Genomic DNA, 14917 nt, shown 5'->3' with positions numbered 1-14917 from the left:
GCATGATAAAATATCTTTTGCATCAGATTTGCCCTGGTGTTAAATTTCTGAGATTCTAAATCTGTATATTAATTTCTACCTGTATCTGTTTGTATATAAACCCAAACACATGTGTGTATATATAGTTGTTCACACTTTCGGACAGTGCAGTAAATTACATTGGTTGCACTGATTGGTTATGGCAAATTGCACTGATACAGACTTACCACTGACGTAAACAATTTTCTTTACTCTTAGATGTTTATTTTCTTTATCTTCCATTGGCTTTGACTGTCTACTTTCATAGCTTCCTGTAGTGTTCTATCTATAAAACAAATATGCTTTAATGTCATAGTAGGGGAAACCTACCACAGAGTATCATGTGAGATTTGAAGGTTAAGGTACGCTCTTGTGTAATGAATTGGTAAATTAAATAGTATGAACAGGCAGTTGCGTTGTACTTTCTGTATCATCTTCTCAGGTTTTTGAGGCTTATCACGAACTGAGAGCCCTGAGGCCTCTAGTCCTGTGTTGGAGAATCTATAATAAACTTAAGCTGTTGTACAGCTGTTATAATCAAATCGTCATGGAATACCTGTTAATAGTAAACTGTTCTTTTTTTGCTGCTGTGGATTATCAGCCACGTTGCAAGAATAGAGTGGGAGTGTTGGGTTACAGACGTACCGAGTTTTGGTTTTACTGCCCTGACTTGAAGTGTATTGAGAATTCTGAATTTGTGGTCTGACTACAGAAATGTGCAACTTGAAACTTCTCCAGGTGTCTTTTTGGCAATGGTATGTCTCCCATGCACCATGTACATAGCTATTGCTTTGCAATAGGAAGTCCATGAAGCTACGTTTAGATGTAACTTTTCTAATTTTAGCATCTGACTGACAATTTTTGACTCGAACAAGAAATAGAAATTAGGTTCAGTTAAAATAAGTTTACATTAAAGAACTTATGTATGTAACAGATTTTTTTTTATTATTATTATTTTGTATACGTTCCAGAACTTAATACAACAGGTGGAGCAAACCTTCCTTCAGCAACACCCATATCTCAGTCTGCGGTTTCTGCCCAGAATTTGGTAATGTCTTCATCAGGAGTTGGAGGAGATGGTAGTGTCACCTTGACTCTTGCTGACACTCAGGGAATGTTATCAGGTGGTCTTGATGCGGTTACACTTAATATCACTTCACAGGTAAGAAATGCTTTTTTGAACTGACATATAGACTAACGTAACTGTTGTACAGGGCAGAAATTGTAGACGTTGCTTAGAAAATAATCTTATCCTGTAAATACACAGTATTTGAAAATTCAGTTAACTTTCCTCCGTTGTCCCAACAGTGTGTGCCTGCCAGCATCTAGAAGCATAAACTGTTTCAACAGAAATACACATAAATTTTGCAGGGTTTTTTGCAGTGGTCAGATAGGTTCTACTGTTTCAAACGTCTGAGATAAGCTTTCAGTGATAAACTAAACTATGTACTATTCAGTAATACAGCTTAGTATACCTAGACTTTTTAGTATGGTAAATTTTTCTTCTCCTCCCCATGAACATGGCAATTGAAGACCAATTGCAACCGTTCCTTTCACAGTAAGTAGCAAAACAGAATCTAAATTAAGTTTACTGTCTTTAATAGCAGGTAGTGTTTTGGGGAATTTTGTTAGAATAGTGCTGTATAGACTATCATCTCCCCCATAGCATTAACGTTAGTTTTGGTTTTGTCATGACTGAAGATTTTTGTGGTGTCATCAAGGGCCAAAGACATGTTGGCAAATAGAATATGGAGAGTGGGTAGAAAAATAACAGTCAATAAATAACATTTTAAGACTAGAAAGTGGAAAATTTGGGTTATTGTGTCACTGATATTTCAATATAGAGTCTACACCAGAAAACTTGGGCTGTTTCTTCAACTCTCTTGGTTTAACTAGATTTAAATTATTATTTACTTACTTCTTGACCTGAATTTGAAGGTGTATAAATGAGAGACTGTTTGTGTAGCATATGGTGTGATTACACCTGGTGAAGCAGTCTGTGAGGATGATTATTATGCTTCCCTCTGCAGTTTTGCTCTAGGGAAGGGAAGAAATGTTCTTACGACACATTTGTGATTTCTGACATCACAGAGTAAAAAAGCAGCTTTGCCAAACGTAGTTGTTCAAATTATTAGAGTGTTGCAGTTTATTAATAATATGTATATGAAATGTTAAGGCAGGCGTAAATAAAAATGAAACGTTGTTTTGGACACTGCAAACACGAGGTGTGTTGCAGGAATTGTGACGAATAGACAGGTAGTGCTGGGGAAATTGAAAAGTCTTTAACAGTAAGGCAGAAGTACTAGTAGTAATATAAGTAATTGTATATCTTAAGTAGTTATTTTGTAGCTTGATTTCACGTGGTTTGGAAATGTGTTTAATTAAGAGGTTTGTTTTTTCTTTAAAAAAAAGGAGAATATTGTGGGAATACTATGCAGGAAAGTAGAATATAGAAGTTAAGAAAATAGCAGCTGAAGAGACAAAGACACGGGAAAGCTGAAACATTCAGCAACTGATGGAAGGCTGGGTAAAAGTAGTCAGAACTGAGTCTCTGCTCTTACAGAATTCCAAAAGCTGTTACTCTTATATTGTTAGACTTAAAATGGAAGGAAAAAAGGAGAGAAAACAGTAGCATTTGTTCAGATAGGATTCTGGAATGGGCTTTTTCAAGAGAGAAAAAAAAAGTCTTGAGTTGTACAAATAATTTACGTTACTATAGTTAGCTGTTTAAATATGCTTATTCTACCTTTTTTTTTCCTCCCCTTTTTGACAGGGTCAGCAGTTCCCTGCTATACTCACAGATACCAGTCTCTCTAGCCAAAGTGGGTCAGGCTCACAGCAGGTCATACTGGTGAGCCATACACCCCATTCAGCATCTGCAAACTCTGATGAAATAACGTATCAGGTAGATAAAATATATTTCTGTATCTTTTTGTGAGTAAAGGACATTATTTAATCAAATTAATGGAATTTCTACTCTAAATATTGAAGCAGGAAGGCTGATGTCATGCCCAAATAAGAATATTGGGAAGAGGTGACCTCACAGTCATCCAGATTCTGTTCTGAGTTTTGAGTTAAAAACACTTTTTCATATACAAAAAAGAAATCTAATTAATAATGTGTTTCTTTCTAGAAATTACATAGCCTGTTTTGCTTAAAAGAAAGCAGGCTCTGGGTCAGGGGGAATCTTTTCAGTGTGCATAAATACCTTTTGGGAGGGAGTAAAGCAGGTGGAGCCAGCCTTTTCTCAGTGAAAGGACAACAGGCAATGGGCACAAATTTAAATAATTCCATCTGAGCACAAAGAAGCCGTGTTTCACTGTGAGGTTGGTTGAACTCTGGAAGAGGCTATCCAGAGAGGTTGTAGAGTCTCCATCCTTGGTGACTTTCAAAATATGTCTGGGCATGGCCCTGGCTGTGCTCAGGGAATGCTGAACTAGACCATCATCAAGTCATCCCTTTGGCTTGAACTGTTCTGTATTTCTAATAATATCTCATGCATACAATTTTTCACATGTACATGTTCTTATGAGTGTGAGCTCGTAACAATTTTAGTGTTCAGATGTGAGGATGAATGTTTTAAATTTTAACTTGAACATATTTTCTTAGATTTGTGAATTTTAAACTAGATTTTTGTCTTTCAGTATGTGTGTTTCATAAATCAGAGTGCCATTTCATAAGGCTTACTATAAATGTCACTTGTAAAGTGTGACTGTGAGTAGCTCTGTTGTACTAAATATACAAAGTGTGACACTAATGTACACGGTTTTTATGTCATTTCCTCTGTCATCATGTGTTTTATTAATCACGGCGACTGCATCAATTGATGTTTTAACATTTCACCTTTTTCCCAAGAGGTTCCAGCTACTTGGAAAAAAAGACAAACGTGTGCACGTGCATGTGCACACAGGATTTTTTTTTTGTTACTTCTTTCCTCATGTTTTATATTGCGTCTTTGTTTTCTAGTATGAATAATATTCTAGTGTGTTCTGTATCTTTTCACGTCTAGTTCATCCTGAATAATTCATTTAGAATACTACTTCCTTTATCTTTCTTCATTTGTTTCTTTCTGTAGGTTACTGTGTTTAAGATTCTTTTGTATCTGTAACGTGGAAGGAATTTTGTGTTACTTCATTTGAAGAAAGTGAATCATTGACTAAAATGACACAAAAATGCAGCACACTGCCATCCAAATTCTGTCAACTTTTCGTTGTGTTTCAGTACTTTTGGAACTTTTTCTTGGTAGCTCATGGCTTTACTTCCTCATGAAAATAAGAGTCCCCAGTGAAGAAGTGAAACAAATAGAAAATAATCTTCCCCTCTGTAAAATCAGAGATCCTTTTAGCTCGGTGGGTTGAGCGCGGTGCTGACAACAATGACAACAATGGGTTTGATTCCCGCTCAGTCCCCATGTGTTGCCTGGTCTAGTCGAGAGGTGGTGTCCCTGCCCATGACAGGGAGGTTGGATTAAATGATCTCCAAGGTCCCTTCCAACCTAGGCCATTCTATGATGATTTTTGCCTTTCAATTTTATTTTATGAGAAATATGAGAATCTTCTGAGGTGCTCAGGAATACAGAATACATTCTATTTATAATGAGTAATTGAACTTGGCTGTAGTTATTCTGATCTTTCCAAGTTCGTATTTACATAAAACTTACTTCCTTTTTGTCGCTAAATTGCTTACAAGTACTCTCCAAACATTGGCCGTGTTGAGGTGGATTTTGAAAAATAAGCCCTTGTTGTGGACACGCCTAAAGCGTTTCTGTCACTTGTTACAGGTGACAGAGGTTTCTCCTAATGTGACTAAAAGCAGTCAAGCAGAAAAAGAAGGTCGCGTTCACCAGTGTTTCGAGTGTAGTCAAACCTTTTCTTCAGCCACTATGTTGATGCACCACAGTAAAGAGGTTCACGGCAAGGAAAGAATACATGTTTGCCACGTCTGCAATAAAGCCTTTAAACGGGCAACACATCTCAAGGTATTTGGTAATAACTGTTGATTGTTCTGTTCACTCCTTCTTTTGTATCGGACTTTTTGTGTTGTTAATGGAAGGTGCCTGTTGGACCTTTTCCTTTCCTTTCACAGAGCGAGAGGTGTGCACCTGAGAGAGGGAGTCTGGGTGATAACGTATACGCAGATAGAGAGCTCTCTCCTGGAGCACGGAGAGGATTTTGGTGCATGTATTGACTACAGAATGGAAAATGTGAATACCTGTCTTGTGAATAGTAGTGCCAGGAAAAGATTTCACTTAATTTTTTTGCTTACGTATGCGATCACTGCTAATCCTGGTTTCCAGATAAGCTTTTGGAATCGTAGGAAGCTGTCTGTTTTGCACTCTGTCTTTGGGGTTTTAGATGCTCTGACTTGTGAGTACAAGTGACACCTACAGAGTAAATATGGTTTAAAATATCCTTGTATTATTGCTGTTGTCTAGTGATGTCATCTGTGTAGTTTGCTCTAGATTATGAAACACGTGTTTAAGTTTTTAATTAGATTATAGAATGTTCCTGTTAGAAATACTGGACTGTACTGGCCAAGTGGTACATCCAGACCAGTGAGAGATACTGAAAGGTAGGGATTTGAAGAAATGTTTTATGAAAAGAGCGAACATACACTATAACTTGTCTGGAATTTTACCATCTTCCCAGAATTTATCAAAGGAAATTTCTGGAGCCAGAGGCAATGTCTTCATATTAAGTAGCTCTTAGGAGAGCTTTTAACTAGATTTCCTTTTATTTTATTATTGTATTTTAAGGAAATACAACCTGTTTGTGAAGTTCACCCCTTTGGAATGATCATGTGTGTCAACCAGACTATTGGTCCTTTGGGAAGCTGCCATAAAATGTGGAGTTGTGAAACTGTTAACTTCTGGTTTAGAAGAAATTTTCCATGAACAGGAACATTTGTTCGTAATTAATCCTTGACTTCTATTATATATTTGGCTTAGGTTAAAGATACAATGAGAACTTCCTACAGTCCTAGGATTATTACCCATTATTGCTTTTTCACGTAGATAGTGACGAAGCTGCACTAAGTCCAAGGGCAATCAAAAGAAACTTTAGGGCCTTGAGACGACTGGTGAAGGGATCAGGAGCACAAGTGGTGTTCCTGGCTCTGAAGCTGGTGTCACCAGCAAATTTTGGCGGGGGTTTTGATCATAAGTCAGTCTACACAAGACCAGGTCTACTAGTGACAGACGGGGTATGTCTGTCTCGGGGGAGAAGGATCTTTGCACAGGAGTTAGGAGGACTCCTGGAAAGAGCTCTAAGCTAGATTTGAAGGGGAAAAGGGCTAAAGCCAGACTTGCTAGAAGGAAGCCTGAGGGCAGCATGCTAATATGTGAGGAACAGTGTGATAGCAGGGCCCTTCAGTCACATAATTAGAAGGGACTAACATATGCAAAAAAAGCAATACACACAGTTACTGGCAGAGGTTTTCAGCCTTACAAAGAGTTGATACTCAAAAACAGTCTCTCATTTAAAAGAAAAAAAAAACAAACCCTGCAGGCTTCCCTCTTCTTCCAGCTTGTCTTCTGGTAACTAAGATCCTTCACTTTTTTACTGAAAGTGTGACTATAGTTCTCTGTTAAGTATTGAAGTTTTTTTAAATGGTCTGAAATGTATTTTTTTCTATACTGGCTTAGGAACACATGCAAACCCATCAGGCTGGACCTTCACTGAGTTCCCAGAAGCCTAGAGTGTTTAAATGTGATACTTGTGAAAAAGCTTTTGCTAAGCCAAGTCAGCTGGAGAGACATAGTCGCATTCACACAGGTAACACAAGAAATTATTTTTATCTCTTAAGATTTTCTCATGAAAATATGCATGTTAGAGTCCTTGCTCATGATTTCAGGTGACTGCATTTAAATATCATCTTAAGCTTAAAAAAACCCAAGTTCTAACCCAAAGAGTTTAGAAATTAACATGAACTTGTGAAAAAGCTTTTGCTAAGCCAAGTCAGCTGGAGAGACATAGTCGCATTCACACAGGTAACACAAGAAATTATTTTTATCTCTTAAGATTTTCTCATGAAAATATGCATGTTAGAGTCCTTGCTCATGATTTCGGGTGACTGCATTTAAATATCATCTTAACATGAGGAACAGCAGATTTGAAATCTCAGAAACTGATGTTTTGTTTAAAGCTAGGACATCATGCTTTGCTAAGTTTTTCTTTATTTTGGCAGTACTGCAACAGTAATATGAATGCATGAGTTTGTATCTACAAGTTTTTCAAACTTTGAAAGATTAATAAAAGTATATTTTAAAGAGTTGTTTAAAATGCTGTACGGACACTGGATTTGATCTTCTTCAAGCATTTAGGAGCATGTGCAAAAGAGTGGATGTGCTCAGTGACATTAAATAAGGGACAGTCGACTGCTGATACTGACGCCGGTGTGCAGTGCTTCATTGTCATTGAACTACTTAGTTCATCTCTTTCTAATGCCAGGGCTTTTAATTTGTCGTGTTCTTTACTCCTTAATTACTTTCTTCAACTATTGCACTGTAAAAAGACTACACTGACTTCTCATAGGGAGGACATATCTTTTGTGAGAAAAATGCTTTTCAGGTTGCAGCTTCTGCCCTGCTGCCAGTTGAAAGCTGTACATCTGATAGCCCAACTGCCTTCCCTTTCACCTTCTGTGTCCTATGAGCAATGCTCTTAAGGTCTTGAGTTCTAAATATAGCAGTCAGTTCTCTGAAAAAAAATTCTCTCTTTTACATACTGCTGCTAACAATAGCTGCCATGGCTACTAGAGTTAAAACGATAGAATGAGTTTGGTTTGTTTCAGTTGCTTGATTCAGCACGTGGTTCACATACTGTCAAAGGTGAAGTAGGAACAGTAATTATAAGAGCTCTTACACCTCGTTTACACATGAGGGTTTGAGCATTGATGTGGTACGGTTTGCTAGGCAGATGAAAGCCAAGAAAGTCCCAGGGCCTGGCCCTGATTTTTTTTCATGTTTCATTCTGTGGCTGAGAACTGTCTAGCAGGAAAGGATGAGACGTTGGATAGAAAGGATTCATGAACTTGGTGAATTTGTAGTTTGAGTCCTTTTGCTAAGGTTTAGAGATGTTGCCCAGGGAAGGCATGGATAGGTAGTAGAGATAGTGGGCATTAAAAAGCAGATGAAGAGCGAGTTAATCATTGAGCTGGTGAGAGATGAGGTCCTTATCTATCCAGTTGTGAAGATCCTTTTCTATCCAGTTGTGAAGTACTGTACCGTGGGTAATCATGTTATGGTGACTAGAGAGTATTTTAGCAGGAAGGGAAGTTTCCAGTGTAAGTGTGGTAGGACCGACTTCAATATTAGTGGTCTGGGTGTGTTATTACTGGGAAATTTTGATTTTCAGCAAAACTTAGCTTCTGATAGATAAGCAATAGCTCCTGATAAAGGTAAAATGAGTAATTGCAGCTATTTGTCAGTTGGCAGTATTCACTGCTGAGCAGTTGGTGCTAGCTACGAGTACCATACTGTGGGTGTGTATGAGCATGTCTAATTAAGGGATGTTTGTACCAACTGGTTGAAGGTGGTTTTCCATCTGATTATGGGAGGAAACTTGGATCTGATCTACTAGAGCTGGTTCTATGTGTTCAGGGTCTCTGATGACGCTATGTATTCTCATCTAATGGGTTGACAGTTTCTTCTCTCCATCCCCTGCCCCAAGAGAAATGGTGACTACTCTTCCTGAGAGTAAAACTGAAGAAGGGGAACAGAGGTGCTTTGTGATTACTGTGGTAAAAAGGAACATTCTGGTTATACTGGGGACAGGAAAAGAGAGGCAGAGTTACAATCCAAGGAGATTTAAAAGTCTTTAGAATTCTCTAGTGATTTTCATTCTGTGTAACTGATTTAAATAATACAGACTTTTAAAAAAAGCAGTGTTCTAGTTAAGAGTTTCAGAAAATAATCTCGAAGCAGGAAAGAAAGCCAGTTTCCCTTTTCCCTGCTTTGATTCGTGCTGCCTGTTGTAACAGCAACAGAGTACCTCAGAAGGCTGTGAACAGAGCAGAGTCCCTTTATGCATCAGTTTATCATAATTGTGTAACATGGGAAAAATAGAATCTCTTTAGGAATGACATGTAATTTGCTCAGTAAATCCACAGATATTTTCAGGTTTCTTGTACTTGGCACTCACGTGCTAAGAATGCCCATAAACTGTAACAGTTCTTGCTAAATTGATTGTTATATTACTGTTGTCTGACATTGAAATAGCAAGTGAATCCACGTGGTATTATTCATTCCTTGAGAAGAGAATGTTCTTTTAAAAATTCCTGAAGAGCCAGAGTGAAAATGTGCTGAACAGGTTTTAGATAGGTTCTCTTACATAAACTAGGATAGGAAATGCTTCTGTAAGTATTACCGATTTGCTTTGATTTTTCTTGTACATTCAGATTAATCAGTGAAGATCAGTTTGGAAAAACGTTGCCCAAGTTAAAGGGAAGCAGATGCTTCCAGTTCTACCAAAAAGCCTTGGGGCAATCTGTTACACAGCACTGAAAAGGCTGTTCATCTTAACAGAATAGAAAACCTGGAGTCAAAAGCAGCTGAGGAAATCTAGATTTCATGTCAAATTAGTGAAATAAATTTTAACAATAATAGAAAGAACACTTCTGTGCTTTAGAGGACCTTTTCTTGATTGTCTAAGAAGCTGGATTTAGCATGGAAGCTGCAGTGCATATGGGGACACTAACATATAGGTAATAAAGGAAGAGAGAAATTGGTCATTTAAGGAAAATTGTTTTTTACTCCTTGTGCTTTATTGTGCTAACTAATAACAAAGTGTATTTGCAAGTTCAGAAAGTGCCTTCTAGAAGTCGTTAATGACATACAGCAGTGTGTCTTGTGTCGATGTCAGAGATAGTGGTGTTGAGTGAGGAAGCAAAGGTCTGATTTTGCAAAGTGTAGGTCTTTTAAAAATTTAAAATATTTTTGTAATTAATATCTTCTTGAGTTTATATTCAGAAATTAGTGGTTTTCTGGCAGATTTCAAAAAATATACCTGCCTTGGTAAGATATGGGAACCACTAGTAGCTACTGGCATAGGAGACCACAGGTCCCCTGTAGAATTACCAGGACTTTTTTTTGGTTTTAACACATTTGACTTTCTAGTTTCTTATAGACATAATCTTTGTTACTTCTAGAATATTGCTATATCTACATTATTTTAAATGATGTACAAAGTGATGGTTCCCTTGAGTACAAAATCGTCAAGCTGGTAAACTTGAGTTTTTGCACTTCTGTTAATCAGTTTACTTAGGTAATGATAAATAGGATAGGACAGATAATATCAGTAGTTTAGGACTTATGTAAATATTCTGACATTTAATTTGGAATGTTTTGCTGATGATATGGAGCTGTAGCACTGTTTGGAGAAAGTCTCAAGGCAAAAGGTCATGTGTACTTAATTCCTAGGTTATCTTGATGATTTTTACCAATTCCAGAGTTATGTTGATGATTTTTACTGAATTTTTTCAACTGTATTTTTATTGAAATAAAAAACTATTAAATATATTTTTCTCTTTTAAGGGGAACGACCATTTCAGTGTACGCTGTGTGAAAAGGCTTTTAATCAGAAGAGTGCGCTTCAAGTCCACATGAAAAAGCACACAGGAGAGAGGCCTTATAAATGTGATTACTGTGCAATGGGATTTACACAGAAAAGCAATATGAAACTGCATATGAAGCGGGCTCACGGTTACACTGGTATGTAGTGTAGAGATAGTAATGGTGAGTGCAGAAAGCCATATGCTTTACTAGGAAAGCACGAAACACTTCCCTAAAGTTACCAAGGAATTAGGCACTAATAGCCCAAGAACAGAGTTGATGAGCTAGGAGTCGCACGCGCAACCCAAAAATGCAGGTCCAAACAGAGGTATTGGCTCCTGCTTATGGTTCCTTGTTTTTTATGTGGAGCCCTGGAGCACAAAAAAGACAAAGTTTTTCAAAAACTCCTAAAGGAAAAAATTGCTTATATTGGGTATTTTTGTACAATTTTTTCAGAGCGTGTGATGAATTTAGAGTATCTGAAGCATTTGTGTGATACCTGTCCTGACATGACTCCTGTATTCCCAAGTCCTGTATTTGCATTTTTCTTACAGTGCACGTCAAATCATACTCACTTGTCCTTTTCTCTTGTACTTTGGTAGGTCCTGTACAAGAGCCTGCTAGTCACCAAGAACATGAAGGAGAAGATATTAGTCGTGCTCTGAATTTAGAAGAAGTAGTTCAAGAATCTTCAAATGAATGGCAAAGTATAGGCAATGTTTTTCGATGACACCTTAACATTTGAACACTAAAAATGTTTCTGGACCTTGAATTCTCAGAACAAGTTTTCAGAAAAAGACGAATTTTACAGTTACAGCTTCAAGCATTGAAACTATTAACAATAGAATAATATATTATTGTTTTCTTAATTATTTACAAAAATTACCTAAAAGAATCATTCTTTTTTTAAAACTTATGGAAGAATATTGGGAAAACATCATTTAGTCCAGGCTAAGTTGTCTGTGAATCAGTGAACTCAGGTAATACTATAGACAGTTTCATCTTCTAATTCATGGCTGGTACATCTATTTGAAAAATAAACTGGAACATTGTATCAGAATAGAATGAGTCCCATTTTTCAAGGTCATGAAAAATAACGTGGAAAAAACGTGAAATTGTCAGTCAACTTTCTTTTTTATGTGTTTAAAGAAATAATTGAGGTTGGAAACAAAATGTTACAGAATAGATGCATGCAATATAAAATAGGTTTATTATGTTGGGTTTGGTTTGTTGTTTTTTTTCACGAGGCATAGGAAAACTCTGTATTTCTGTTTTAAGCTTTTTTTTTAGTACATTTTGAGAATTTGTTGAAAAAAAAATAAAATGCCATAAACTTGTGGATTTTCTTGAGTTAAACTCTTGAGAGGGAGCATGTTCGTTTCCATTCCGACAGCAGAGGCAGTTAGTTGTTAGTTTTTACGTTAAAAGCCTGAGGTTTAAAACTCAGCAATAATTATTTAAAACAAATCCAAACTAGAAGAGGTTCCAGTGAAAGCCTTTTTTTTAATGTTTGCTGTATTGCATCAGCAGGTACATGTCTCTGTATCTGTGGAAGACACAGCCATATATGAAATCTGGGAGGTAAACATGCAGTTTGTGTTTAGCAGTGAGAAAGTTAGGCACGTATGAGGTCACCTATGTTATACAATATTTCCCAGTGCTGTAAACGTTTATCATTTCAAACCTGTTAATTCCTCCTTATTTTGTTTTGTGAATTTTGGAGATGTGTTATTTTTATTTGTTGTTTTGAAGACATTGTTTCAGCAAAACTACCTAGTTGACTAAGTAATACTTCGAAAGGTGCCACTTGTTGAGTATGTTCATAACAAAGAAACACTGGAGTTAAAACATAGTCATCTTTTAGACATTCCAAAGACAGAAGCTCTCTTTTTTTATTTTTACCTTGTTCTTTTCAATTTTATTTATATGTTACATATATATAGATATATATATGTGTGCTTCTATGTGTATATATATATATATTTAAAGTTATATGAGCCTCTGTGTGGCTGATCAGTATATTTTGTAAATACTAATGCCAGTTGCAGGAAGTTCATCTTTTCGGTTTGCCGCAAGTACTTCTGGATCAGTGGTGGATTTGTTGTACTATAATACAGAGCTGGATTTTAATTTACCTTCTGAAAGATAATTGTTCTTAGATCCAAAAAGCCCTTTCTGTAAATATTGTCTATACTTTGTCTATGATACAGACTAGTTATTTCAGATTGCTGAAGCAAGAAATCACTGTTGGTTTTGATAGGGCATCTCTTCTTTTGTTAACTCTTTGGCATATGTATATAAGTAATATAGTCGGTGACATGGAAATAACACTTTTGTTATGTGGAATATTTAATTCAAAAACATGTTAAATAATACTACTTTTTTTCCAAATTCTGTTTCGTGTATTTTTTTAAAGCATTTGGTTCTGGATTCTAGGAAATCCTAAAAAAACTTCCATTTACCGGAAGCATGTCTCGATACTGTATGTAAAGGGGGTATGTGCCGTTGTTCCGGCAGCACCTTTCCTTCCAGCCAGCCTGTCCGTGTTTCGGCTGTTTCAGGCAGATGTTATGTTTTACAGTTGTCTGAAGGCACACTGTCTCCCAGCATAGCGCCCTGTTTATCTTTAAAAATAGAGTGAGATGTGCTGTGCTGCGTGTGCCACATACAAACCCTTTCCCCCGGTCTTTCAGAGCGTACCCTGAAAACGCACGGCACAGTTTTGTCAGAGCTGATTTGCTGCGGAGGAGCCAGCGCTTTCTAGAGGGTGCCGAACCCTGTTTGACAGAAGGTGATTTAGAGCTGTGCACGTCCAGATGCAAATCCATCCTTCGGAACGGGAGCCTGATTCCTGAGTGCTCGAAACCATTCAGTGTGCTCTAGCTACGATGGTTTTGCCCCAAGTAAAAAACTGCTAGTTGTCAGTACTCGGTGAGCATGTGCTAAAAGCAGATCTCATGAGTTAAAAAAAAAAATTAAAAAGCGACAGTTTTCAAATAGTTGCTTCTCAAAGCGTTGTGTCTTGATTAGAGGCAATGAGTGTGTGTTCCAGTGTTGGAAATTTTGAATAAGCAGCCTGAGTTATGGAGGGAGCTGACATTTTTCCTGAATTCAGGTTGCTAGTCCTCCAGCACTTGGAATCCTATCAGTTATGGTACACAGACTTCTAAAAAACTTTTTTTCTTAGTAGCATTGTATTCAGTTTGCTTCCCTGCATCCTCCTTCTCCACAAACTTCAAGAATTGACTCTTGAGTATCCTGACACAGAGGTTTTCCTAGCCTGGGTACCTGGACAAGGTGGAGTCACAAGTTTTCAGAATGGCACAGCCATTGCTGTTCATTACAAATGCAGACACTGCCACCAATATGTTGATATTTTCAAAAGCAATCTCAAAGTAGATGCATCATTTTTGGGAGGGAGGGGATGGAAAGAACTCCTGTTCTAAAGCGTTATTGAAGGGTCACGTTGTCTAGTGAGTAAGTGAATAGTACTTCAGAGCACCCCTGTTCTTTCTGGGTTGGTACAGCAGTAGGCTTACATGCACCTCAGGCTTTTTGACTTGTATCTGCTCAAGTATTTCTTTCAGTTTATGTCCATTCATTCAGTACAAGAAATGCCACACAAATGGGTTGTGTGATCTTGTTCCGGGGAAAAATGCTTTGCTTATAAATTAAATAGCCATGTAAACTGCTTGCTGTTTTTCAGCAAAACTACTGGCAAGTAATTAAAAGAATAAATTTCAGTCAAAGTGTTAATATCTTTCAAGAGACTTGTGTTGGTGAAATAATGCTTTAAAGTACTGTACATTTTCTTCTATAGAAAGTAAATCGAAAAAAGCCACTTCTAGCCTCTGGAAAAGATGATCGAGGAGAAAACAGAGTGATGAAGGCAAGGAAGAAGCTTTGGCTAAGTTCTGTAGTTCTACAGTGCAGTGTTTTGAAAGATATATTTCTCAAATCTTTTTTTTTAACCTTAAATATTCTGTCCCTTTTTTGAATCCTGCTTCACAAACCAGCTTGATTTTCACATATCCTGTTCAAAGAAGATATAAAGGGTGGGATTTCATTGCCTGTGCGTGGGCATTTTATGCCTTGCAGTATCGCCCTGGCCTTTAGCTGCCACTCCACAAGGGCAGTGGCCTCCCGTGAGTGCTGTGTGGTGGTGTCAGCCTTGTGGGCCATGCAGAGTCCCAGCAGTGTCACCAGAAACCTGTGTGAAGGCAACTGGATCCTAGGTCTCAAAGTGCCATTTTTGTAGTGTTTGAACATTATCCATAAATTGGGGGAGGGGAAGCAGAGAACTTCATGTCTATATGATCTTCTCTGTTGTAAAAGACAAAACCGGTCAAG

At 37.4% G+C, this 14917-nt stretch overlaps 1 protein-coding gene across 1 annotated transcript in view; it reads left to right on the top strand.

Moving 5' to 3' along the window:
- ZNF236 (zinc finger protein 236) overlaps positions 1 to 11520 on the top strand; it is a gene marked incomplete at its 5' end in the record, with an annotated part of 31677 nt that extends 20157 nt beyond the window's left edge. Inside the window, 6 exons of the mRNA XM_009864511.1 lie at positions 990 to 1180; positions 2792 to 2923; positions 4799 to 4996; positions 6662 to 6791; positions 10550 to 10726; positions 11170 to 11520. Coding sequence (XP_009862813.1) covers positions 990 to 1180; positions 2792 to 2923; positions 4799 to 4996; positions 6662 to 6791; positions 10550 to 10726; positions 11170 to 11297 — 956 coding nt within the window. The remainder of the gene's footprint in view (positions 1 to 989; positions 1181 to 2791; positions 2924 to 4798; positions 4997 to 6661; positions 6792 to 10549; positions 10727 to 11169) is intronic.
- Between the last annotated feature and the right edge of the window lie 3397 nt (positions 11521 to 14917).

This window comes from Apaloderma vittatum, unplaced genomic scaffold (genome assembly GCF_000703405.1).
Source record: "Apaloderma vittatum isolate BGI_N311 unplaced genomic scaffold, ASM70340v1 scaffold220, whole genome shotgun sequence".
Classification (NCBI taxonomy): domain Eukaryota; kingdom Metazoa; phylum Chordata; class Aves; order Trogoniformes; family Trogonidae; genus Apaloderma; species Apaloderma vittatum.
This window is presented reverse-complemented; position numbering and strand designations above follow the sequence as displayed.